The sequence below is a fragment of the Triturus cristatus genome, chromosome 5_2 (genome assembly GCF_964204655.1).
Source record: "Triturus cristatus chromosome 5_2, aTriCri1.1, whole genome shotgun sequence".
Taxonomy (NCBI): domain Eukaryota; kingdom Metazoa; phylum Chordata; class Amphibia; order Caudata; family Salamandridae; genus Triturus; species Triturus cristatus.
Window position 1 is genome coordinate 138509751 of NC_140588.1, and position 26391 is coordinate 138536141.

General features: G+C 44.6%; 1 protein-coding gene across 3 annotated transcripts in view; it reads left to right on the plus strand.

Moving 5' to 3' along the window:
• The window catches only part of ANKS6 (ankyrin repeat and sterile alpha motif domain containing 6), a 357792-nt gene that overhangs the window by 56537 nt on the left and 274864 nt on the right, over positions 1-26391 (plus strand). For all 3 annotated transcript variants that reach the window (XM_085606907.1, XM_085606906.1, XM_085606908.1), the window contains exons 4-5: positions 19490-19694; positions 26194-26300. In XM_085606907.1, the coding sequence (XP_085463033.1) occupies positions 19490-19694; positions 26194-26300 (312 nt within the window). The remainder of the gene's footprint in view (positions 1-19489; positions 19695-26193; positions 26301-26391) is intronic.

Genomic DNA, 26391 nt, shown 5'->3' on the forward strand with positions numbered 1-26391 from the left:
CTCTTTTTGTGTGTGGAAAGGGAGTGGATGTGTATGGGTGTTGTCTATTCCCTTTCTTTTGGGGGTTTATGTGTGAGAAAGTTGTTGGGGGCTATGCTTCAGAGAGCTGTGGTATGACTCGCCCAGGGAGAGCAACGGGCCGACGGGCTTACTAGCAGACACACAGCTACGAGCTAATGGGCTGGCTCGCAGAGGTAGAGCTGCTTGCATTGCGTTGTTACAAATGCGCTGTGATGGTATGCGTGGTGTTGGAATGCGGGGTAAGAAATTATATTCTGCTGGTAACAATGCTTTGTTTCCTCTTGCTAATAATTGCTGCTCATTAGTTTTTTTCACAAGAATGCAACTGCTTTAATAAATGATTTGAAATGCCAATTTGGACATTTGTTGTGTCTCCCATTGGGCATGCCTATGTAACAACAAAAGGATAGATCTGTTTACACAATTTCTTTGGGGGGAATTTGAGTGATCATCTTCTGAGGTGGCAGACACCATCTGGTATGCTGTATGGTTAGGGGTCCAGATGGCGCACTGTGAGCTAACTATTGGACCAACATACTGTGATGATATGAATGGACTCAGTCCCCATATTCTGATGCTTATGTTGTCTGGATACACAGTCCTACTTGATTTGTAGTAACTGTATGACAACTTGCCCCTTCCAGGATCTTGTTTGAAATATTTTCTTTTGCTCTGAAGTAGTTCCAAAATATGTGTATGCTGTGCTTTTTTAAAAGCAATAAAATACTTGTTACTTAGAGACTACTACTGTCTTAAGAGAATACAAGTGTCACATGTTTTTTTTCATGTTGGCTATGGGGAAATTACCTTTAAGGCTTTTGCTGCAGCTTTCTGCCTGAGATTAATCTGGTCTGTGTGCATGATGTTCTTAGTCCAGAGTGTCCCTTCCATGTACTACAGACATCTAAGACATGACAATGTACATGCTTTGCAATGGCTTAAAATGTAGACTATTGTGCGAAGCAGGCTGTAATGTGGAACTTTCATGTCTATGATAAAAAATGGATATCCCTGCTCAGTCACGAGAAAGTTAGCATTGTAAGATCGCTTTGTAGACGCTGAATACACTGGCCTGAGCTTTTTGTTTACAAACTGTCCCATTTACCAAATCATGCATATTGAGGTCATTGCACTTAAGTATTTTAGTATGAGTCCTCAATCTGTGTTTTAGCTCTGCATCAAATCTGCCTGTGTCAGAGTTTGATTCTGTGCTGTGGCAAACAATGATGGATGAAATGCTGACTGAATCAAACATTCACCCAGTCAAGAGATCTGGGTTAAATTCATTGTTCTTTTGCTCACTGTGCCACCCCAGTTTGAGCCCAGCCATATGCAAATCAGTCTTGACCCTGCTCCTCATGGAACAGTCCAGCCCAAACTGCCAAGTCGTGTCCTCACTTGACCGGAAACAAGCATACTTGGACCGGTTTTGGGTTTTCATCCCTCATCAGCCAGGCTAGCTTGAATCTAGTGGCACATGAGCAAGGGTGAAAAATGCTGCGGCTGCAAATAAGGGACAGAATGCTGAATGAATCAAATATTCACCCCCATTCAAGAGAGTTTGATTCTGGCCATGTCTTCACTAGGACGCGCGCAGAAATATAGAGCTGCCAAGACCTGCTAATCAGCTGTGTCATTGAATTTTGTGCCCTGCCTTTGAAAATTGCACGTAGATCGCTACTGTTATTTTAAAATCGCACCATTTGCACTTTAAAAATTGACATTTTCCTGCTACATTGCTATTTGCACAAAAACTGCTTTTAAATTGTATTTTGAATCTGCATTTTACCGTATCTGCCGTGACCGGTTGCCCCTCCCCGTTCCACCGCGGGTGTAGTCCTGATTGTTGTGGAGGGAGTTTAGCAACTTCCGGTGCTCGGGGGTTGACGCTCTAGTTGTCGCGCCTTCCCTTCCTTAAAAACAGATGCCTTGGCTAACGCGCAGCGGACGCGCGCAGAAATATAGAGCTGCCAAGACCTGCTAATCAGCTGTGTCATTGAATTTTGTGCCCTGGCTTTGAAAATTGCACGTAGATCGCTACTGTTATTTTAAAATCGCACCATTTGCACTTTAAAAATTGACATTTTCCTACTACATTGCTATTTCCACAAAAACTGCTTTTAAATTGTATTTTGAATCTTCATTTTACCGTATCTGCCGTGACCAGTTGCCCCTCCCCGTTCCACCGCGGGTGTAGTCCCGATTGTTGTGGAGGGAGTTTAGCAACTTCCGGTGCTCGGGGGTTGACGCTCTAGTTGTCGCACCTTCCCCTCCTTAAAAACAGATGACTTGGCTAACGCGCAGCGGGCGCGCCGGCGGCGCGCCAAAGGCAAGCCCGTCTGCGCCCGTCCGCGACCATAATGCGGCCGGGGCCAGACATGCTGTCCGGGGGGGTTTTTCCGAGGGGAGGATCGTGTGGTCGCGAGAAGACCTGTGGATGCTCAACACGGCTGCCGTGTGCTGCGCTAAACGGATCAACCTAAGGTCTGAATCCCTCCCTCAGACAAGTGGGGCTTGTGGGAAATCGCTGGGTGTGAGGGGCGATGGAGGAGAGGAGGTGTATACCAGGCCCAGGCCGCTCATTAACAGAGGTTTCAGAGCTGGCCTTCTGAATTGTAGATCCCTATCGAAGCACGAAGACGACATTTGGCTGCTATTGGAAGGTCATGAGTGGGATGCCCTGTTTTTAACAGAGACCTGGCTTAATGAGGACAATGTGACTGCCATTGCGCTGGCGGTACCCCCAGGATACACAATGTGTTTCTCTAACCGGGTAGGCGCTAGAAGAGGAGGGGGGGTGGCTGCTATATTTAAGGAGCAGTTCATATTGACATCCTCTGCCCCTACCTTGATTCCGGGACTGGAGGGATTACACTTTTGCCTTCAGGTGGGGCCGCAGCTATCACTAGCGGGACTAGTCATATACCGCCCTCCTGGCGGGGATGAGCCCAACCTGATAGCTCTGCTGGATGTGATAGTACAGAGCTCCCTCCTTCATCCTTATTTCCTCATAGTAGGGGATTTTAACATCCATATGGATAAGGAGGGCTGCGCCCCGTCAGAGACATTGAGGGCCACTTTGAATGCTGCCAATTTGAGACTAATCAATGATGGCCCCACACATAGAGCGGGTCATACGCTTGATTTAATTCTTTCTAATATTAAAAATGTGACGATGGAAGCGGCACTGCCTTTACTCTGGTCAGACCACTTGCTCATTCCATTTAAAATAAATTTAGCGGTTGATAGACCTGCGCCAAGCAAGCGTGTTTTTATGAGGAGACAATGGAAGAAGCTAGTCCCTGCCAATATGGGCCCAGTATTGGCTCAGAATAAACCAACTTTAACATTGAATGCCAACACTGATGCACAGCGGTTTAATGACTGGATTGGGAACATGGTGTCATCCATTGCTCCAGCAAAACGCACAATGTCCAAGAGGGAATCCCCCTCTGCTCCCTGGTTTTCGCAGGACCTTAGAGTAGAGAAGGCAGCGTGTAAGAGGCTAGAGAGGCATTGGAGGGTGAATTACGGGACTCTGGAAAAAGCACAATACAAGGAAGCCTCCCATAAATTGCAGAAGGCTGTTAGAAAGGCAAAAAAACAGTTATTTGTGGCTTCGATTCAGCAGGCAGAACACTCAAGCAAGGAAATCTTTAAGGTGGTCCAGTCCTTTTTCAAACCCAGGTGTATTGAGAGGGAGATACCGCCGTCGGTCACGCTGTGCAATAGCATTTCTGACTTCTTTGACCAAAAAATTAAGCGAGTTTATGAGTCATTCGGCCCTGAGAGGAGGACGGTGAAGACAGATCGGACTGTCAAAGAGATGACCGGTGAATCTATGGCTCATTTTCAGCCTATAGCTCTGACCTCGGTCATGCAGGAATTAAGTCGCTGTAAGTCAGGATCACCTGACGACCCATGTCCCCCCAAGCTTTGGAGCACAATGGCTGATTTTGTGGCTTCCACTATACAGCACATCTGGAATATGTCCATTTCCTCCGGGGGGGTTCCCGGAGATATGGAAACACGCCACCCTCCTCCCATTAAAGAAAAAACCTAATGGGGATCCCACGGACCTCAGTAACCTTTGTCCAATTTCTCTGCTGGCTGCCCCGGGCAAAATGCTTGAGAAAGTAATCCAGCGGCAGCTTAGTAAATTTATAGAGGAAAATAGGATTTTGCATGAGACGCAGTCAGGTTTTAGACCCGGCTTTAGCACCGAGACAGCACTGATTGAGGTGGCAGAGTCAGTAAGGTGGTCGATGGACTCGGGAGACTCAGCTATGCTCGTGCTCCTGGATCTATCGGCAGCTTTCGATACAGTCGACCACGCAAGGCTGTTAAAGCGACTGGCAGAGGTTGGCCTTCAGGATCAAGCGCTGGGCTGGATACAGTCGTATCTGTCTCAGAGAACCCAGAAGGTGGCACTGGGGACCGTTTCTTCAGCACTTAAGGTTCTCAGTTGTGGTGTTCCTCAGGGATCGGCACTTAGCCCATTATTATTTAATATTTACCTGGCTCCACTCTTTACGTTGATTGCCAATTGGGGGATCAAGGCAATAACTTATGCCGATGATACCCAACTGGTGTTTCCATATTCGGAGGTGTCAGAGGCGGCCTTGTCAAGCTTCAAGGGCTGTCTTCAAGATGTTGCGTGTTGGATGAACACCAACAAATTAAAACTTAATGCAGACAAGACGGAGGTGTTTTTCTTCGGTAAAGGCTCCCCTCCCCCTCTGAGTTTTGGTGGCCGACGGCGATGGGACCGGCCCCTTCTCCTAGCCAAACGGCAAAAAACCTGGGGGTACGTTGGGACAATAATCTGTCCTTCGTCTCGCATACCCAACAGCTAGTTGGGTGTTGTCTAGGTAAGTTGAGGAATCTTCGGAAGATTCTGCGACTTCTACCGGAGAGTTGCCGAAAAACAGTAATCCATGCGACAGTAACATCAAGATTGGATTACGCTAACGGCCTCTATCTGGGTTTGCCAAAGTACCTAATTCAGCGTTTACAAATGGTCCAGAATGCGGCTGCGAGACTGTTAATGCGTATTCCATTCAAGCATTCAGTCTCTCCGCATCTTCTTTCACTTCACTGGTTACCAGTAGCCAATAGGATCAAATTTAAGGCACTCACGCTGGCCTTTAGATCATTGTATGGTACCTGTCCAAACTACCTGAGAGTTCGGCTGCCGAGATACACCCAGTCCCGCTCCCTTTGCTCCAACTGCCGTGTTCAGCTAGCAGTCCCTCGAATAAAAAAGGCGCGGCTGGGAGGAAGAACCTTCTCGGCCAATGTGGCGGCGTTATGGAATTCACTGCCCCCAGAGCTTCAGCAGGCCCCTTCCGAACCCTGCTTTAAGCAGATGTTGAAGACTTGGCTCTTCACCCAACCACGCTAATTGCTTGAATTGGTATCTGTATCTATGCCTGCGTTCAGCGCCGGGACACCTCCTTGTGAGGTAGCTGTTCGCGCTTTAGAAAATGCTGTATTATTATTATTATTATTAACTTCCCCACCTAGATTCTGGATCACCATAAACAAATGTTTTAGGTCCCTCTGTATTTTGGTTTCCTGCCACCTTCTTTGGTGACATAGCCACCACCGCTGACTCCTCCTTTTTGTTTGTCTGGAACTTTGTGTACCCCTATTGAATGCCATAACCATCCTTTACAGGATAGACACGTGCAATCTGGTTAGCAACCGTCTCCAAAGTAGCAGGTCCCCTCGCTTAACAGCACACCAGCTCAGTCCACCGGCGCTAAGGGTAGTGCCAGAATCATTGAGCAGGTCCTAGCAGGAGAACAAGCTGCAACAATCCAGCTCTCTCATTAGGCAGTACACTTGGGTAGTATAGCTGCTCTACAACTGGCCGCAGAATACTAATCAGCACTCCTCTAGAAGTTTCCAACAGTGTCTGAGAGATCAGTGTAACCTCACGTAGATTGAGACCCCAACAACGAAATCCTACATCTTCTAACAATGGCTCTTTTATCTCACCAGTCCATCCAGCGCATTTTTGCTGTAGACTCTGTCATCCCAAAAGTCCATCCAGAAGGGCTGAGTCCTCACTTGTCAAAATCATGTATTGCGGTCCTTACATTGCCAGGGCCTATATCTGTGATCAGATGAGAGGAGCACTGGCCCAAACCGTGCTGTCACAGGACCAGTCACCAGCCTCTGGCCGACTATCCCACCACATGTATAGAAATTCCACCCCCATGAGGTTGCAACACCCTCTTCACAGATCTTTGGTCTGACACCGTCTCCCTCTGCCTCTCCTTCATTTGGAGGAAATGAGCACCAACATCCTAGTTGTCCGGAAACTGCAGCACTATCTGACTCTGCTACAGCGCTGCCTCCACATTGTCCCAGGGCAGGTCCCTGACAATTGGCCAGGCTAAAGCAGGCAGTTAGATTGGAATTCACCACTAACTGCCATAGGGTCCTCAAGAGGCCACTGACTGTCCACTATTATCCCAGGCTCCAGCTCGTCACCTCTGGAGTATGTATGCTACCGTTGCGAGGGTCTGCTTGTTTGAGGGTTACACATCTGACGCCTCTCCCACTGATTGCGCCTCCCTTCTGAGATCCTCTCTGTCTTTGCCTCTCACTTGCAAATGCCTCCTTCCCACTCAGAGGTCAAGTAGCGGCTTAAGTTATACCCTCTTCTACCACTAAGACGTAAGACTGATGTAAGTGGGTAGTGGACAAGACCCGATGCTCAACTTAATACTCTGGTGATTAGCCAGTTACCACCCCTCAAACTCTGTGAGGGCAGCTGCATTTGTCAGGCACACCTGTGATTGTAATGCAAGTAAGGATTTTCTTTTTTTTAAACTGTATTTTTATTGAATTTCAAACATAAGAAAAAAGAAAACATACATGCAAAAGATCCGTTCCATACACAAACTCCCATCAATTACATATTTAACCTCAATGACAGGAGCGTGATATAAATCCAGGCAGCAGTCACTGTTGAGCTGCATACATGAACATAGATTGCGGGTCATTGCATGAGACAGAGTCAAAAATAACAGTTATACAAATCAATCAATACCTGTGGCAGAGAAACCTTCTCCCCGGGCCCCACCAGTCGATTTTCACAGTTATCAGTGTCATTGAGCCATCTTGCAGCATGCTGTAGATGCACAGCATAATAATAGCACATCATATCCCGGATAGCTAGTCTACCCTCTTCCAGGTCCCTCTTGAGTGGCCAGCAACACCCTGCTTTGCCTCCCAGCCTAGAGGAGAGAGCTCAATAGGCTTTCCAGACTACAGAAAAACCCCTTTCTCTGCAGGAACAACATATTTGGCTGTTGCGGCCAGCGTGGGCCCCTCACAATGTAGTAAATTCATTAAGTAAGAAGATGGGCCATGGGCTGACCATCCTGAATGAATCCTGGAAGTGTTTGTGGACTGCCATGTTAATCTTTTTTTCATGCCAGTAGTCCATATCTTATGTCAGTTTGCCAGAGTGTCTAGATCATGTCACTTTGACTTGGTTGAATGATGTTGCTAGGGAAATTCTTATGCGCCCCTTACACTGAAGGAAATCAAAAAAGTCATTGGGGATATCCCTGGGAGTGGTGTGCCAGGATATTATGTGCTTACAGTTGATTTTTACACAGAGTTTATTGATATTCTTTCACCTTTAATTACCGAACATGCTGGATGAGTCATTGTATGGATGTGGAGATGCCTAAATGCAGACTCTACAAGTGGTGCTAATTTTTACTAAATTGAAACCTGGATTGATTGCATCCCTCTGTGGGTCCTATAGACCACTGTCTTTTATTAACATTGAGAATAAAATCTTTGCTAAACAGGATTCGCCCATTTCTGATGTGTATTGTCCTAACGGACAGGTGGACTATGTTCCTGGGACCTCCACATCACACAATCTCTCTCCTTATTTGCATTGTTATACTGGCTACTTCCGGAGCTGGCAGCTGCTGCTGTCTTCCTCGTCGTTGAGAAGGCTTTTTTCGCTTACAAGAAATTTTACATGCGCTGTATTGCATAGAATCGGGCTGAGAAGATGCTCCTAAGGTGGCGGCCACCATTGTATACTGACCCCCTTGATAATTATTTTTAAAAAAACATTAGTTTCCATTATTTGACAACAACTGAGCGGGTGAGCATACCTGAAAACAGCATTAGATCCGTATAAGTTTCATCAAGTTGAATATACCAGTGAAACATGAATTACAAATCTCTGAATGTCAGCTCACAGTACAATTACCCTTACAGTTCAATTGGCTACCAAGGAGGCACGCCCTCAGGGGTGTCCTAGTTCAACGCGGCCCCTACTATTCATCTTTACTGTCACTAGCATTTGATTCACTTCGCTCGGTTGGACCCCATTGATCATTTTATGGTTAGTAGCACCATCTCTAACCCCATTACAGTGAAAAGGTTTATACACCAGCAATTTCCCCCTGGAATTTTTTACTTCCATGATGATAGTGGTTTCAGAAGGTAAGGATTCCCCCTCTGTATGCTAATAATCTATAACTTAAAGCTTTCCATTTCCTTAACATTGTTGGTGGGAAAGGGAGCACCAATGACAATGACGTTCCTTTCAAAGCTACTAGATTTATTCTTAAATATTTATATTTTCCTAACTCGGGTGTTCAAGTTGTTGAGATTACTCATTCTTAAGCTAATACAGGAAAATGGGCAACCGCAGGTTGGTTAGAAAATGGTGGTACTGCTGTACTACAAGATGGAGTTTTAGTCTTGATTTCTTAGCTTATTATACTGCCTAGGCATGCTACGTCGCTTATTGGTACATCCCTGACAAACTATATTAACATATAGTTTGTGGTCGAATTGACATAAACTTCTCAATTCCTTCTAAATACAGTGCTGACCGAGCTGGGTTTGAAATATAACGTATCAACTTGGTTGCGTGTGCCCTGTGCTGTCTGTATTGGCACTAAACTGCTGTAATCCCCTGCCTTTTCACTTCCCAACGTCCTTCTGTTGCCTTCCACATTAGTGTCAAAGACTCATATGTAGACGACTCAACTGGGTATCGGATACATGAGATATTTGTTCCCTGTGGAACAATTTCTCATCTACTCCAATTTAAATCCAAAGGGGATGCGGTTCAGCAGGATGTATTCTTTTTTTCTGACTGCAAAGTGGAGTTAGGTGGTGTTAATAATCGTTTCCTCTGGCGGTCACTGTTCCTGAGGTATTAACGCAAATGATTGATCGCGCTGAATATCGGCAATTACAATCCTACATTTACACTGTCAAGAATAGTGGAGGAACATAGACCTAGAAGAAATTGAGACATAGATTCCCCACTGACCAGTCGTCCGTGTTTTTACTGCTGCTTGCAGATTAAGGAGGTCAGTAAACAGTGGGCAAAGACTGCTTCATTTCAAGTTCTTTCATAGACTTTACTGCCTGCAAATAGGGAGGAGATCATTTGGCCTGGGTTGTTGATGAGGCCTCCTGGTTGCGCTTCCACCATCTGGAAGTGGACCTATATTACAGCTTTATACTTTCTTAGTAAGAACTGTGCATTTGTTGGACAACATAAACATTGGGAGGGTGCGAGTCTGATTTCCCCGCACCCCCTCAGGAGCAATTGGCCTATATCCTGCTAGCTCACAGTGCACCATTTGCGCCCCTACCCTTACAGGGTAACTAATGTGTGTGCAACCTTAAAACATGATAACCCTTTTCCCCCAAGAAACTCATGGCAACAGATCTAGAATCGTTTTGTTAGGATTCTCATAAATACCCAAAGAAAATATGCAATACACATCCTGCAGTTTCAATATTTGTTTAATCAGTGAGATTCTTGAGTAAAATACGTGTGCTGCAATTACCAATGGAATTAAACCTATTAGCATAATTAGTAATACAAGAACAGTGGAGAGGATGAAGAGCTCCAGCATTGTGCAAAAACAACAAATATATTCTGGCATATATGTAGTGTAATATAGTGTGCTCCTACTTCACTCTCCCTAGCCTAGTGTTGCCTAGGGAAGGTGATCTGCCAAGAATCCCTGCCGAGCGATTCCCCATTACCTACGGGCAGTGTCATCAGGCTGTCCATCTTGGTGTAGAGTGGGACATCCCTTGTGGAGGTGACAGGAATCAGCTGAGCTGGAATTCCGGAGTGCCGCGACTTCCAAATGTCAGCAAAGTGCTCCTTCTGATTTAAACGAGGAAGTAGGTTCATATATATATAATAAACAGTGCCCATGCCGGCATGACGAGGTCTCTGTCAGGCCGCAATTGTTTGTGTTAGCTAGATAGTGTAGTCGAATACCGGGCAACAATAAGTTATGATATTTGAGCAGTGAAATTTATACATAGTACTGAATGTTCAAGGTGTCATTATAGAGTGCCTACGAAGTTGAAATGTAAGCAAATGGAGTTTTGAGGAATCTTATCCTACACTGGCACGTAGGCAAATGTATGTCAAGTCACCATGTTGCAGAAAGAAGGCAACTTAAGAAACGTGAGCATGAAAATGGTGTAGTTTCTAACCTAGCTGTTGGACAGACCTCTGCACTTGCTGTGGTAGTGCCTGATTTGCATGTGTGTGGCAGGATGTCTATACAGAACTTTCAACTGTGGCAGTTTGTGTGCTGCATCCCACCCTCTACAAGCTTTACCGGCTTTTATTAAAGATATTGTGGTACATGCACAAAGATTTGTAGCTATTGTATTGGTGATGACTAAGAGGCAAAATTGCCATCTTCTGTGGGAGGGGGCCTTCCCCTTCTCTTCAGTGGTGGCTAAAGGACTAGACACTTATATTGCTCTGATGCTGTGCTTTGCCTCCAGTGTCACTCTGTGGTGGAAATCCTCCTCCTTTATTTTCCCAACTGTTCTAATTTGGGGGACTGAGTGATGGGGAGGCAGTGGACTCTCTTTAGAGTCTGCCATATAGATGCCAAGTAGTTTTGAATTACCCACTCACCCAGGTCACATGAAAAGTTAATCCTCTTTCACAATACAACATCTAACGTACAGTGGGAAGAGAAGTCTACACTTTTTCTGAAGGTACTGTAGTGTAAAATATGCTCTGGTCATATGTATAATATGAATTAAACAGAGCTTTGTTGAGATTGTGCGCTCCCAGGTCACCATTGTGACTTACTGCTAGCCACTGTTGTCTAAGCGCCCCTTTTTGCCTCTCATGCTTACCTTACTTCCAGTATCTTGTTTGGGGCATTATATATTGGACTGCAATACATTTGTGAGGTTTGCTTCCTCCCCAGTGGGCCAAGCATTAATTTTGCTTGAAGTGGGCTGTTCTCTGGGAGGTCCTTTAGTGCCTTTTTGTACAACCCTAATTCATGTCTTAATTGATGACGCCAATAAAACTGGTACTTATGCATCTTGCACTCCTTGGTTAGGTTTAGCTAGGGCTTGTGTTGCTATGGTTCAAAACATTGCCCTCCCTAGATATTCCTATAGCATTCCCTTGTGAGAATCCACCCAATTTGTTCTAATGCGTTAGCCACGTTACAGGCCACAGCAGTGTTTCCCACGTCACTCGCCCCACCACAATCCATTTACTAAGAGCCCTTTGCCATCCCTCACAGACTACTTTAAAATACATTGGGCTTCCGTGAAGGGCACAAAGCATGACTAGCTTAGACATTTTCGCCAGTTCACCCCAAGTGGCTAGGTCCTCTCTCTGGCCGAATAACCAGTCATTGATCACCATAACTGAGCCGCCCAGTAGTACAATTGTATATCCGATATTGCCAATCCCCATTGGACATATTTGGCAAATGCCACTTTTGGTGCCCTATGATTTCGTAATAAGATTCAGGAGCATTTATGCGGTTTCAAGAAAACTGCAGGATTTCAAAGGGAGAGTTCTATAGGACATATAACAGTTATGGGAGGAGGACCATTTAAAAAAAAGACCACTCTTCTGACTGTAGAAATGGGGAGGGACTACTATCGGAGTAGGTCATCTTGTTTAGTCCTCAGAATAGGTGTCAAGATTAAGTCCATAAAAATCTCTGGTAATATGCATCCAACATTATGGTGTCAAGATTAAGTACATGAGGAGCTCTGGTAACGTGCATCTTTAATAATGTAAAGCTTTCTCAGGTTATCATCAGTTGTTTTGCTAGTTCGCATTTTATTGGTAGATTGCTGATTTATCCTAATTGACCCTAGCACATTTTATGAGAAATTCCATGATCCTCTGGACCGTCTGTCTCTTGGATCTGATATATAAAAGCATGTCATTCTCATGTAATGAAGTGCAATAGTCTCCCACCTCCATCCCTGTTGTGTCCCTGTACTAGGCGATTCGTTTGTCTCATGCTGCCAGTGGTTCGATAGCCAATGAAAATAATAATAATGGCACTTGCCCTTCTGTACGGAAAAGGGTTGGAGGGAGCACTCCATTGACTTGGATCCCTGCACATGGGTCAGTGCACAGGATTTGGACATTTGAAACAAATTTAGGACCTAGATGTATGTGTTTAAGGACTTGCAAAAAGTAATCCTATCTCAGGAAGTAAAATGCTTTCTCAAAGTTGATTGGTATTATTGATTAAAGTCTAGGAAGAGAGATTGTGCTGTAGCCAAGTGCACACACCTTGGATTATACCTACTTGCTGCCATAGGCATAAAACTATTCTGGTAAGGGTATCTCCAGTTGGGGGGTCATTCTGATTAATCCATAAGGCAGATCGTTAGCCACAAATTTGTTTCTACATTAATGAAGAAAAATTGGTCAGTAGGAACTGCAGCTCTGTAGGTGGTGACCAGGTTTTGGTACTGCCACAATGTTAGCTATGCGGAGATCCTCCAGGAGGGTTCCCATGTGCACTAAATCATCCCTGCCGTTCCCAGGTACTGCATTATCACTGAGGACAATTGCATAAATAACTATGTAAGAAACTGAGTTATTGATTGAAAGGGTGGGTGTTAACCCTTCTCAAGAAACTACTGCAATCCTTGTCTGGGTGAACCACAAATGTCACTAAATCAAGGTGTGCTCAACACTTTGGTAACTTGGCACAAAAGCAGTCAGGCTTCACTTAGAGGCACTTGGTTAAGTATGTATGCAGGCCACAAATGATAATGAAGTGAAAATACAACACAAGAAAAATCAATTAAGAAAGATAGAGTAAAATGTATTAAAAGAAAATGACAACAAACCAAATTAAATCCAATAAGTAGAACTGGAGGTATCAATTTTCATATTTTTAGTGAAAAATGGCACCTAAAAGATTGACCTGTGAACCGCGGGCATCTAGTCGCGCGAGACTGTGTCAAAGTCAATTCAAAAGTCTTTATTCAGCTATTAAAATAAAACAGCCATAAAAGTACACACAGTGCAATACAGTTAAAAAAGTTTTAGCACGTTTTCAAAATACCAATTAAGACCATTCATTTCTAACTATAACACAATACTTTGTCTTGCGTTAATCAATTTAAAAATTAACAGAGCAGCATTATAGCACGTCAATGGATCCTATAGAGTAACCAAGAATTTCATTGCAATTTTATGAGACTTAATATAATGGGTAACAAACAGGGGCTTAAGAGAAAACCATCTAAAATCACATTACAATTTGCAGAATAATAGAAAGTGCAGCGCGCTTTGTTAGCTCTTATTGTCACACGGACCTAGTATCGAATCTGGGGGGCGTGATTTCATTTTAGGAAATGCAACAGAGTAGTGTGCAATTGCACATCTTAGTCTCAATAAAACAAAACAATGCTGTGCGTGGGTTACGTGTGGCAAATAGCTGTTAACTCCCTCTTCTAACCATAAAAGATTTATATAAAACCACAGTCTGTTTAATCAGGTCCGATTTTGCTCTGAGACTCTGTGTTAATGACAGAAAGGAATCTTTGATCGCTTTCTTTGTGATGGTCAATATTTTTCCAGACTCCGACCATACAAACATATTGAACAAGTTCCCCAATGTGACATAACAACGGCCCTACCATCAAGGTATCCCCTAGAAATTGCAACTCCACCTCATGGTGTACGATAGTATTTGATATAGATGATGGTAAAGACAACAAGCATTTTAGGAAAGAGTTTTCTTCTGTTTGCAGGGCCATACTTTTGGTGTAGCCACGAGAACTACCCCATATGTGACAGTACTAACTCCTTTAGCTTTATAAATAGTTACCATCCCTTTGGTTGGTCGATAACCTGATTTAGAAGCAAATTTAAAACAATCCCTTGGCTGGCCCTACTCAATTTTGCTCTTTTATTTGTAATATGTTGGTTCCAGGTACCATTTCCTGAGAATAGTATACCAAGGTAGCAAAAAGAGTTTACTGTATGTATTGGGGTTCTATCAATAAAAAAGGTTTTACAAGATTTCTTTTTGGCCCTACAGATCATGGTGAATGTTTACAGTTTATTAATTGCCATCCTCCGTTGTTTCATAAAATCTGAAAAACCATCCATCAGTCTTTGAAGGCCTACTGGTTTGCCGTGCCACATATAACAGTACGGGTATAAGACGACCAGCCACCCTCGGAACATCAGCCTGTATGTTTTGTAGATAATTATCAACCTCATTAATAAAAAGGGAGAATAAAATTGGTGCTAGCACGCATCCTTGTCAAATACCCCGTCCTACCTTAAATTTGGGTGTGCATTCAGCCTGGGGACCAAAACAAACCTGACTAGTTAATTTTTTATATAGACGGTAGAGGAAACTAATATTAGTCCTAGGGGATCCCAGGGAGGTCAGAGTTTGTCAGAGTAAATTGTGGTCAACTAAATCAAAAGCACTATTTACATCAGCAAAACATACATATAAGGTTCTTTGCCCTAATGTATTTACCGATGAGTAGCTCTAAGTTAGGCATTGTTCAATTGTCCCCAACTGTTTCCTGAACCCATACTGCACCTGCACAGGTGTTAAAATAAGGTACTCCTCTGCCCATTCCTCAAGCCTTTTAAGTAAGACCCTACTCATAACTTTTTAGAGATGTATCTAGGAGGGAAATCGGGTGGTAGTTTTTAGGGACAGTTTTGTCACCTTTTTTATAAATCGGGAGAATAATAGACTCACCCCTTGTTTGTGGTGTTATATCCATTAGAGCGGAGTTAAACACTCTTGTTAAAATAGGTCCCCATTATTCCAGCTCAGATTTAAAAACATCAACTGGGACTCCGTCAGGACCTGGTGCCCATCCCCCAGCACTCTCCTGGATTGCCTGGAGGACTTCTTCACAGGTAATGTCCAGGGTGTAGGACCTCCCTTCATGGAGCTCCTGATCTGGTCCCCCCAGCATCTCTTCATTATAATTGAAAATCCCAGTAAAATGTGTCACCCATTTGTCTGCCAAAATAAAGGAGCAAAACTCTGGCATGTCATCATTTCTTAGAAATGGGGCGTTTACTGTAGCCCAGAAAAGTTTATTGCTCCTGGTTTTTGAGGAAATGATCAGATTTTCCCATGCTTCTTCCTGCAATTCCTTTTTCCGGGCTGCTAGGGCTATTTTATATCCTTGATGTAGGTATTTAATCGCTAGTGTGTCTCATGGTGTTTTGGACAGTGCATACTTTAGCACCTGAAGTGCTTTGGTGCAAGTGCTGTCAAACCGCCCCTTTTTATTTTTGGGTATTTTATCAATCTGCCTCGTTAAAAGTGATTTAATAAACTTGGTAACTCAATTAAAATTTCTGATTACTATATTTGGGGAGATCTCATCCTGGAGGCAGTACGCCATTTCTCACTGATTAAGTGTTATTATTTACTTTAGTATCCTACTTGAATCAACACCCGTCCACTTTATTCTGACACCATTTATCCTAAAAGGAGTGATATGGTCGGCTAAATCAAATGCTTCACTCGTTGAGCCCCAAAATAACAAAGATAAGGCAAGCAAATTGTGGTTACTCAGGATAGAAGGAACGACGATAGGGTTGCCACACCTTAATATATCAGAGTTAGACACGAATATATGATCAATGATAGAGTACATATTTCTCCCTAAAAAGGTTGGTAATATGACCCCATTATGTCCACAGCCTCCTCTAAGTAAGTGGACATCATATTTTGATATCATCCGATTTAGGGCTTCTCCGTGCTCATTATCACAAAAGTGATCAGTTCCCTCCCCGTCACCATGGATGGGGCTGCATGCCTGAGTATTGGGCATATCGCATACCTGTATATTAAAAGCTCCTGCCCACAGTAGGACAAAATCAGTGCTAATTAGAGCTAAAAATATTTCCAGTGCCTGGTCAAGGGCTGTTACCACATTAGTACTTGTCAAATCAAACGTTTTATTATATAAATTTACTAAGATAAGATCTTTCCCTCCCTTTTTGCTTAGCCATAAGATCTGTGCATGAGGTTCCACTAGAGTAACTTTTTTAACCCTTACTAAAATTCTATTGGAGATAAGTGTCTGTAAACCCCCCTTTGCTCGACCTGCTTGTGAACCAACGGCTGGAAGGAAGTAGGAGGAATATCCATCAATATGGACAGGATTTATGCACCAGATTTCCTGTAGGCATATGATATAATAACTGGATATAACATTATTCCAGTCAGTATTCTCAACCTTATTTCTCAACCTATTCACATCCCAGGTTACGAAAGCAAACCCGTCCCTACGGGGTGGTCTTATTGGTCCGGTATCAATTGTACTGGCTCTAAGAGGATCTTTTTCGGGTGCCTCATATGCCTCCCCTGCCTAGAACGCCATGGTTTGAAACCCGCCTACCCATAGTGAAGACCTCTATTGTATATAGGCCCTCCCTGAGCCCTGGTTTACTTAGCTGACTATCTGTATGTAACAGAGTGGGCGACCGTTTCTGATCTTGATTTGACAAAGTCCAAAGTTATTGCGCCCGGCGATGGAGCGCGGTTCGGATTTATGAGATGAATTGAGCCAGGTCTCTGCTTACCATCTGACTTAAAAAAACATTTAGAAGAAACGCCCCTGATACGGTACAGTTCAGTGGTGCAAGGCAGCCAGCAGTGTCCAAAGAGGAGGAATCCTCGTCGGGGAGCTGCTGGACGAAGTATTTTTGGAGATTTCTATATTCCAAATTAGTCTCTTTTTTGGAAGTAAAAAAACCTCCTGCATGGCCAAGCTGCAGTCAGTAGCCGGTAACGGCTCCATGAGGCTGGATACCCTGTCCGAGAGATCCCGCTGAACAGGGTTTTCTGCTGTGGAGAAGAACGTAGCAGGAGCTGTCACAAAGTCAGGCCGACTGGTGATGCACCTTTGGTGGATCAGAGAGCAGGTAGGTACCAGTCTCTTGTTGGTTCTCAGGCCACTCTTTTGTGAAAAAATATTTACGTTGCAAGTTCCACGTTTTGGCTGAAGGAGGACGTCTAGCACCACTTCCAAGGGTGCAGGTTGAGTTGTGTACCACTTGGGGAGTGTCAGGGCTCACTCTGGGCAGTGACCACGTGCAGGGTTGAAGATCTCTGGAGCTTATGTCCCTGTAGCTCACATAAGAGGCCTCCCAACTATCCCTTGGAGTCACTCTGGTAGATCTGGGATGAAGCAGAAAGGCCGTCCGCAAGTAGCAGGGCAGTCATCCGAGGGTTCAAGGCAAGCTTGAAGCAGCAGGGCAAACCTCTGGTAGCAACATGGCAGTCCTCTTAAGTGCAAAGCAGTTCTCAAGCAGCAGGGCAGTTCTCTGAAGTACAAGACAGTCTTTCTGGGGCCCTCCCAGGTCCATGAGTGTACTGAAGAGTTGGTATGAAAGTCCAGTATTAATACCTGGTGCCAGCTTTGAAGTAGGGGGAACTTCTAGAATACCCGCACATTTGGTTCTGGAAATTTCCTTCATTCTCCTGCCCTGGCCACAACTGGTCTAGGGTGACAAAAGACTGATGTCAAGTCCTTTGTGAGTATGCTGGAGGCTACCCTTTGAACTGTAAGTGGGGCAGGGAACGACTCTGCGTCACCCATCCTGGCAGCATCGCCCTTCATACCAAAACCTAATTCCCCCTTTGTCTCCCTGTCTGGGAGGAATAAATAAAAGCCAACCATTGACAGTCATGTGAGCCCAGGACACCGGTTGCAGGCACCAAATTGTTAGGACAAGAAAATGCCAACTTGCTAAAAGTGGTATTTTTCAGAATTGTGACTTAAAATCCTACTGTGCCATTAAAGAGGATTTTAAATTGTTATTCTTTTGAGACCAAATATATTCTGCCTGTTCCTAATCAAAGGTTTGCACTTATTGAGTGTAATAAGGTAACCCAATGTTATTCTTCGAGAGAGGTAAGCCTCATTGTAGTGAAAAACGAATGTAGGCATTTTTCACTACCAGGACCTATAAAACTTAAAACACATGCCCTATTTTTCAAATACAGTGCACCCTGCCCTATGAGATATTTTGGGCCTACCTTAGCTGTAACATGTATGTATTGAACAGTGAGGTTTGGGCCTGTCAAAAGGTTTATTTTGCCAGGTCGAATTGGCCTTTTAAAACTACAGGAAGGCTGCAATGACAGGTCCGATACCTGCTTAAAGTTTTACTTAAGTGGATGGCAAAATAAGTGCTGCAAGCCCACTAGTAGTATTTAATTTGCATGCCCTGGGTATATTTGGTACCACTTTACTAGGGATTTATAAGTAAATTAAACGTGCCAATTGGGTGCAAGACATTGTTACCTTGTTTAAAGGAGGGAGGAGAGCAGTAGCACACCAGCACTGGTTAAGAGTGGTAAAGTGCAAGCTAGCAAAATCGAATTTCAGCAAACAGCAGGGGAGAATGCAAAACCTTTGGGGTAAGATCACACCAAAGGGTGTCCGGTCTTACAAACTTCGTGAGGAGCATATTGGTCCCTGCGTCTTGCAACTGTTCATGGCATTTAGGTCCTCTGACAGTTTCTCCATGGCTAGTGGTTGATTTATTCTGCCTGGTCCTCATCAGTCTGCCTGGCGACCGACATATCTGCCAGCATTTCAGATCAGGCCTCCTCTGTACAGGTTTTTATAGTAGTGAGCAAAGGTCAGGGCAGTGGACTTGCAAGTCTAAACATTTTCAACAATTTGATCTGTTATTTTGGTAGTAGCCTTTCAATCACTTCCCTTGTTGCAAGCCAGTACAGGATGTGTACCATTATTAATATCTTGAACTGCACTGCCACAGGTATTTGGAATATTGTGATTTTATGCTTTGATGTCATATCGACTACTGTTGCCTAGAATTCTAGGTCTCTCCGTCTCCTAGCTCCCTGCAGTCTGACAAATGTGTTAATTCAAGTATGCTTGTTATCTTATAATTTGATGTAATTGGTGGTACCTTCTGGATGCTGTTCACTTTGACAATGCTTTCTCTGTATTCTCTAGTTGAAACCTTAACGTTTTTAAGAAATGCAACTTTTGAAGTTTTATAACCTAAAGAGAACTAAGAGGCGCATATGTGATGATGATTCGGGTTTCAATAGAACTGTGTGTACTGCACTTTTTCTATATTTCCTTCTGTTCACTGATGTATTGTCAATCTTTACAGGAAACATTCAGCTTGTGAAAGAGATTGTGGATGAAGATCCAAATCAAGTCAATATCGTTAACGGGGAAGGCGCTTCACCTTTGATGATTGCTGCAGTGACAGGGAAATTGGACTTGGTGGAGCTGCTTATCGAGAGAAATGCAGATATCAACAAGCAAGATAATGTCCATGCCTGGACAGCGCTCATGCAAGCCACTTATCATGGGTGAATACCTAACTCTGGTAACAGGGTGTGCATATTAGCATATGTTTTCTTCACTGTCATATAAACAAGGATTCTCTTAAGTACAGCATCCACTGTGGAAGATATGTAGATTGTTACTCTTTTTGTACTGAATTGGATAGAACAGTATAGTTCATGAAATTACATGTACCACAGTGTTTAAGAAAAGATGTACACAGCATTGTCGATTAGAAAAGGGTCTAATGCTAAACTAAGAATGCTAATTTGAAGCTGTTGGAGCTACCAAAAAGAAAGAAAACAAGCATTTACAATGCAATGATCTCGGCATTGTTAAAGTTAGAGCTAGTGGTATTGCTCATGACATTGTTTTTGTTTTTAAAACATTGAAAGAAACAGCATTGTTATTTACAATGTCAATAGCTTATTCTCTATTGGCATTATACTCGCCAATTATCCAGAAATGTTACTCAGAGAAGCAACAGACAGTCCCTGATTCAGATATTACATTCAAGCAGAGAACACTTCACTTTTGAAGCAACAACCCGTGCAATGTTCGACTGCTGGACAGACAGGGAAGAGAAGTACTTTATTTGAGGCGGTGGAGAGGGGCAGGCACCCAGGAGCATTTCAAAGCGTGAAAGGTTGAGAGAACGCTGCTTGGTTGTAGCAGGAAGCAGGCCTGCCGGTAAGAGAGAGGAGAGAGCATAACTGTTCCTCGACTCACCAAATCTACACCCGGGTGTGCTTTTCTGAGGGCCTTCTTTCGAGTTTCAGACGCTAGAGCGCTGCGAGTTATCATCTCTGTGCATTCCCTTGCGGAGTAGATGTTGCCATGGAGTACTAAATCACTCACGTGACACAATTACGTTTGCCAAACGAGTTTATAAACGGTTAGAGTTAACGCTCCCAGCGCGTGCCCTGCTCGGCCGGAAGCTTGCCGAATTAGCTTCTACAAATACGCTGTCAATTTAAAATATCAGCACATTCTGTGCCTTGTTAGTACTTCTGTGCAAAATGTTGGGTCGCTTAATCAGTTCAGCATATTTTCTAAGAATGAGGACAGGGAGCAAAGTGATACCTCTTGCAGTGCAGGAACTGGCTTAGAGGTTTATGCAAATGCTGCAGAGATCTGTGAAGTGGCACTTGTAGAGCAATAAATGGGGGGAGATGTAGTCTAACCACCTGAGCAGCTGACTTTGGAATTTAGGAAGCGGAAAGGGAGGCACATTGAAATAAATAGGGGTGCACGAAATTTGCGCCATGTGTGTAATTACGCTGAACAAAATAGCGAAATTATGTGAAATGCAAATCTGTTATTTAGCACTATATTTGGGTGCAAAATGCGCAAGGGCACATAATATGCTCAAAAAAAGTGCAAAAAAGAAAACAATGTGAACAGCTGCTTGCGGTCTGTGGGTCCCGAGAGTTAGAGGTATGTGAAAAAAATGGTGCAATTATTATGCTAAGTGGCGCAATGTTGTAATTTACCATAACAAACTATTCTAGAAATCCCAAAATTACATCAACTACGCCAACGAAGTTTACATTTTGCCCAGGCCTAATAAAGTAATTGCTTTGGATTACACAATTTGGTCAAGTGGAGAAGCTGAGATTGATCCAAGCTTCCTGATTTCATCCTCTGCAATTCAGCCATTAGATTGTCTGTCCTTCTCTCTCCCGTTTGTGTTGAATGATTTGAGGATATACGCGAGGGCATTGTGTTAACTGAATGCATGCCATTACCTAAAGACAAGTCTAAGGGGGGCCATGGATGGAGGTCCGCAGCAGACTTTGACTCTGTGCCCACAGGCTTTATGTATTTGTAATTACCCCCGCGGGGGCAAGGGGTGCAGGTCCGGTGAGCTGATCGTCAAGGCCGTGTAGAGTGCTGTGAAAGCGCTCGGAAAGCGCCATAATGTTAATCTTGTTTCCAAGTTCGCTATGGACCGAAAACTATTAGCATAACATCCTTCTCCGACCACTTTCACAGCACTCTGCAGGTCTCCGCTACCAGTCCATCCGCAGGGTCGAGAGGCGCAAGACTGAGTTGGGAGCCGGAACAGCAGAGGTCACATGAAGGACTAGCTCGTTCTAGGCTCAGTAGTCCAAGAGGGCCTGGAGTGGGCCCGGGCTACAATTTCCACGGTGGGCTGGCGCCTTGGAGGCTGTTTTCTTAGGGCAGGGGCTGTTCCTGTCACTTACTTCAGCTTCCCATGGTAATTACAGGGGAGAGGGAGATTGTGAGAACGAGAACGCAGTGCTGCTTTGAACATTCTTGCCTGGGCTGCTTTTGGTTCTCAGACCGGCCCTGACCTCGAGCTGAGCCAGAGCCACGCATGTGAGATCCACCTACTTTAGAGAGTCATATGTAATTTACTCCTCAGTCCTCATATCGGAAGCTGGCACAACTACCCCAAGCTGTGCCAATCCAGCCTCACGTTATATTTCAAGTCCCGACTTTTTTTTCTCCAAATAATTAGTATCAAGTGTGTTATTCCTTAGATTTAACGAAAGCAACTCTTGACTACAACTCCCAGAATACACTTTGTTACCAAATTAAATCCAAGGTCTCTATACATAGTGTCAGAGGCGCAGCTAGAGACAAATTTCAGTGGGAAGTTAAGAGAAAATTTCGGGATTGGGGGGCTAATTCTTCGGGGGGGGGGTCTAGTTCTCTAGTTCTTCAAGCAATAGGCAGAGTGGAGCTGCAGGGGCTCTAAAAAGGGGTGAAAGACCACAAAGCCTCATTCACAAGCAAATGATCTTTGAAAGACCTGTGAAGTACTCGGGTGCGGTTGTGTGTGTGCCGGGGAAGCTGCCTCAGCCCGGGCTGCCACACGGGGGGGGCTTTGAGGCCCTTTGAGCCCAATGGGTGTTGCGCGCCTGAATACTGTACTAATGAAATGAAGACATAAGGCAACCCTATGTAACATGAAGCCCGGATATCTGCAGATTTTTTTTCCTTCCGAAGTTGATGAGTACCACCAAGTGGATTACATGACAAAGTTGGTAACTCACAAGCAGGATACATTACGTGGCTTAGGTTTGAGTCGAGGCCGTTTTTCCTGCAGGAAGAGTCGAGATCGAAAGGAGGCCTCGTGGCTCTCAGCCACTCACGAGAGAGGCGCAGCTTCTCTCAATGTTCCTTCGCCATGCAGCTCCCGAGCATTGTCATTTCTCGGGAAAATCGGGCCATCTGCGTCCTTAGGGGAAAGCAAAGGACTGTACACCACCTGATAACGACTGAAATGTCTGATAACTAGTGTAATGTTGGGCCCAGGTGTCACGGAGTACAGTACAGTGCGCTCAGCACCCCCCCCCCCCCCCCCCCCATATGCTCAGCGCATGCGCATTGTCAAAGGATCAAACCGCGGTACAGCACTTTCATTATAACACAGTGCCCGGACACAGCATGCACTTTGCACTAGCTAAGAACAATACACTTATGAATACATCCATAGCTTCTTGCACGGTATGGGTTTCTTTGCCAATCCTCAGTGCCTCGCGTGCATGAACAGAATGCGCCTTTCCTCCTCAGTTCCCACAAGGTAATTAAAAGTAAACTATAGCTCACGTGTCTTTGTGCTACCCCCAAGAAGCCACGGGTACCTGCCAAGCGGAGCCCAGCAACAAGAAAGGGCAGCTAGAGGGGGCATCGGGGTTTGAGGTGCACCTCAGTGGTCTGCAGTTCCCTGTCCCTCCGGGCGCGTCCTTGAGGGCTGGAACAGCAAGGGCTGAGGTCTGCTCGTCCGTGCACTGACTGTGACAGCCACTTACACAGCATAAGTGAAGGGACTGACTAACAACCAAGCAGCCCAAAAGAGAAGCGCGGGAACTGACTGGCAGCCATGCAGCCGAACAGAAAAGTGCAGAGTGACTCACAGCCATGCCACCGAATAGAGTAGTGTGGGGAATGACAAAGCCACACAGCCGAGCCGAACTGCGGTGCGAGGCGCAGCGCAGCCTCGTGAGTGTGGAGGGCTTGTGTCAGCCCTGCAGCTCCAGTGAGCTCGCTTTGCTGAATCTGATCTTAAAATGGAGTCTGAGAACCTATAAACACCGTCCCGAAGCGTTCGGCCGGCTGGGGAGTGAACCCCGGGATCCCCCACACCCCACCGGCAGAGGGCTGTCTGCCTGCGGGGCCCATCTCCACAACAAAAGGTGCCGCCGCCACCACACCCCAGGGGCCCGCCTCCGGCATTGACTCACCCAAGACTCACCCAGCGTACCTCGCAGAGCGGGGCAGCGGCATCAGTCCCGTGGAGCCGCGCAAATTACAGCAGGAAAACAGCACGGAGCTGCGAAGAGTGCTGACCTGCACACCGAGGTAAGGGCGGCCAGCAAGCGGGAGCTCGAGAAATCCACTGAGAGGCTCGCGGTCATCGCCTCCGAGGCTGCCAGGCAGAAGAGCAGCTCCCTCATCGCCCCCAGAAACACGGTGACTAGCAAACTCCACATGTAAGTCTGTCCACCCAGCTGCATGATCGTTTCAGGCGCTTTGAGCAAAATGTGTATTTTGCTGAGTAAGAGTTGCCCATTTGTGGAAACACTGATCGCCTCGCGCTGAAAGTAACAAAAAAACAAGCGCAGTCTTCGGTAGACGAGACCTAAAAAAACGCGAGAACGTCCCTGTAAAAAAAAAGATATACAAACACGCCCACCAGTGAATAAGGGAAGGGCTTGAAAAAACAGAAAGAATCGAAAAAACACGCCCACGAATCTGAAAGAGACGGGGCTTGTTTGGAGAGACAAAGCTCTTCTCCAATGGCTGACCAGCATTTAAGAGGCCAGCCAATGGAGAAGAGGAGAGAAGGGAGGCGGGTTGAAGCCCCACTTCTCAAAGTCATTAAATCTCGCGAGCGAGACTGCGCAAGCGCAGCCTTCGCTAGCCGAGACCTAAAAAGGGACAAATGCTTATAATAGCTATAAAAGTATACCACAATGTAATATTGGCATAATAGATCTCACTGAGAAAGTGAACATATTATAGTATGAAATTTGTTGGTTTAAGGTATTGTTCTTCAGTAGTGTTACCTTGTTAACAAACAAGGTCATGTGCAAATCGTTGAGTAAAATTTACAAAAGTGTTGGTTCCTCGCCAAAAGGACAATGTCCTTTACTGGGGTCGAACATTGAACTTTATTCTCACACATTTGCCTTATCCTGGTAATTGCATAAATGAAGGGTGTTTACTCTCTGGCATTCTTCTTCTTAACCCCTTCCCTGCTCATGACGGAACCGTTCCGTCATGAGCCACGGTTGCCGTGTGCTCATGACGGAACGGTTCCGTCATGACAATCCTGTCGGCGGCCGCTCCGCCTGCGCGGCGCTGTTTCCCCGCCTGTGCGGGGCGACAACGCAAATGGGCGGAGTCATGACGGAACCGTTCCGTCATGAGCACAGCTCAACTGTGGCTCATGACGGAGCGGCTCCGTCATGAGCACAGGCCCGCCGCGCTGCCCCCCTGCCCCCCCCAGCGCTGCAGCGGAATATCCGCAGCAGCGAAGGGGTTAACATGTCTAAATATGTTTGCTAACAGTATAAAATGTTTATTAATCTCAGGTTTGTTTTGTGATACAATTAACAGATATGCAGTCCTTGAAACATTCAGGTGGCTAGAAATATACAAATTCTAGAAAAGAGTGGCAGAAGGCACAAATATTGTATTGTGTTTTCCAAGCTGTTTAGGGCATCCACACAGTTATAAGAGGATGAAGACAGATCGTATTTGCTTGATTAACATCTGTTTTTTTAATTCTTGTGCAAATGAAAGATCTGTTACATATTGTTTGAGCAGTTAGCTAGGACTTTGGGAATTTATGTGCTTGGCAGCTGCCGTGTTGAGGGAGACTAGGTAGCAAAGGTTCAAGTTTGTCTGAGCTTTACGAACTGACCTTGGAAAGACAATTAAGAAATATCCCCTCCTCCAACATATTCAAGTTCACTCTCACTAAATAAGGCTTGCTCTTGTCCCTGTTTTGCTTTCGAAGCTTAATCTGTTCTTCAGAACAGTCTTTGCTTGTACTTGGATTATGGAAACATTCAAACTACAATTGAATCACTTGTTTTCTTGAAACACAGACATGTTCATGTTTCTGCAAATGCAAGTATTAAGGTGTGTGAAATGTTACCCTGTATAAAGAGGCAAGAGGCAATGTGTTTGATTATTAAATGTTAATCATGTATCTTAAAACAAAATCTTCAAAGGGCACTCTGGTGTGAACAGTCCTTAAATATTGCTTTGTACCATGCAGAAGCAGCTACTATTGCCTGTTCAGTTTGGTTTGTTTATTCATTAGGACCATAATTTGAAATTGATTTTTTGATGAATTCCAGATTATTTTTAAATTATTTCCAATCAGAAGCATGGCTATTCATCCATGTAATGGCATATGTGAGACATTTAAAGAGCAGCCTTATTTTCTTTGCTATTTCTGTTGAACTTTCACTTGCGGTTATTTGAAACTTCAAAATAGAAGAAAATCGTTTGACTGGTATTTTTCTATTTCTTTTCTTAAAGCAATAAAGAAGTTGTTCTATATCTGTTAAATCAAGGTGCTGATGTCAACCTGCGTGCAAAAAATGGATACACTGCCTTTGATCTGGTAATGTTACTTAATGATCCAGGTAAGTCTTCCTTGTGGTTCATATGGTAAAAAATAAAAACCTGGATGTTACTTTAATTGGTTGAATTACTGGGTTGGGTTGAAAAGTTTTC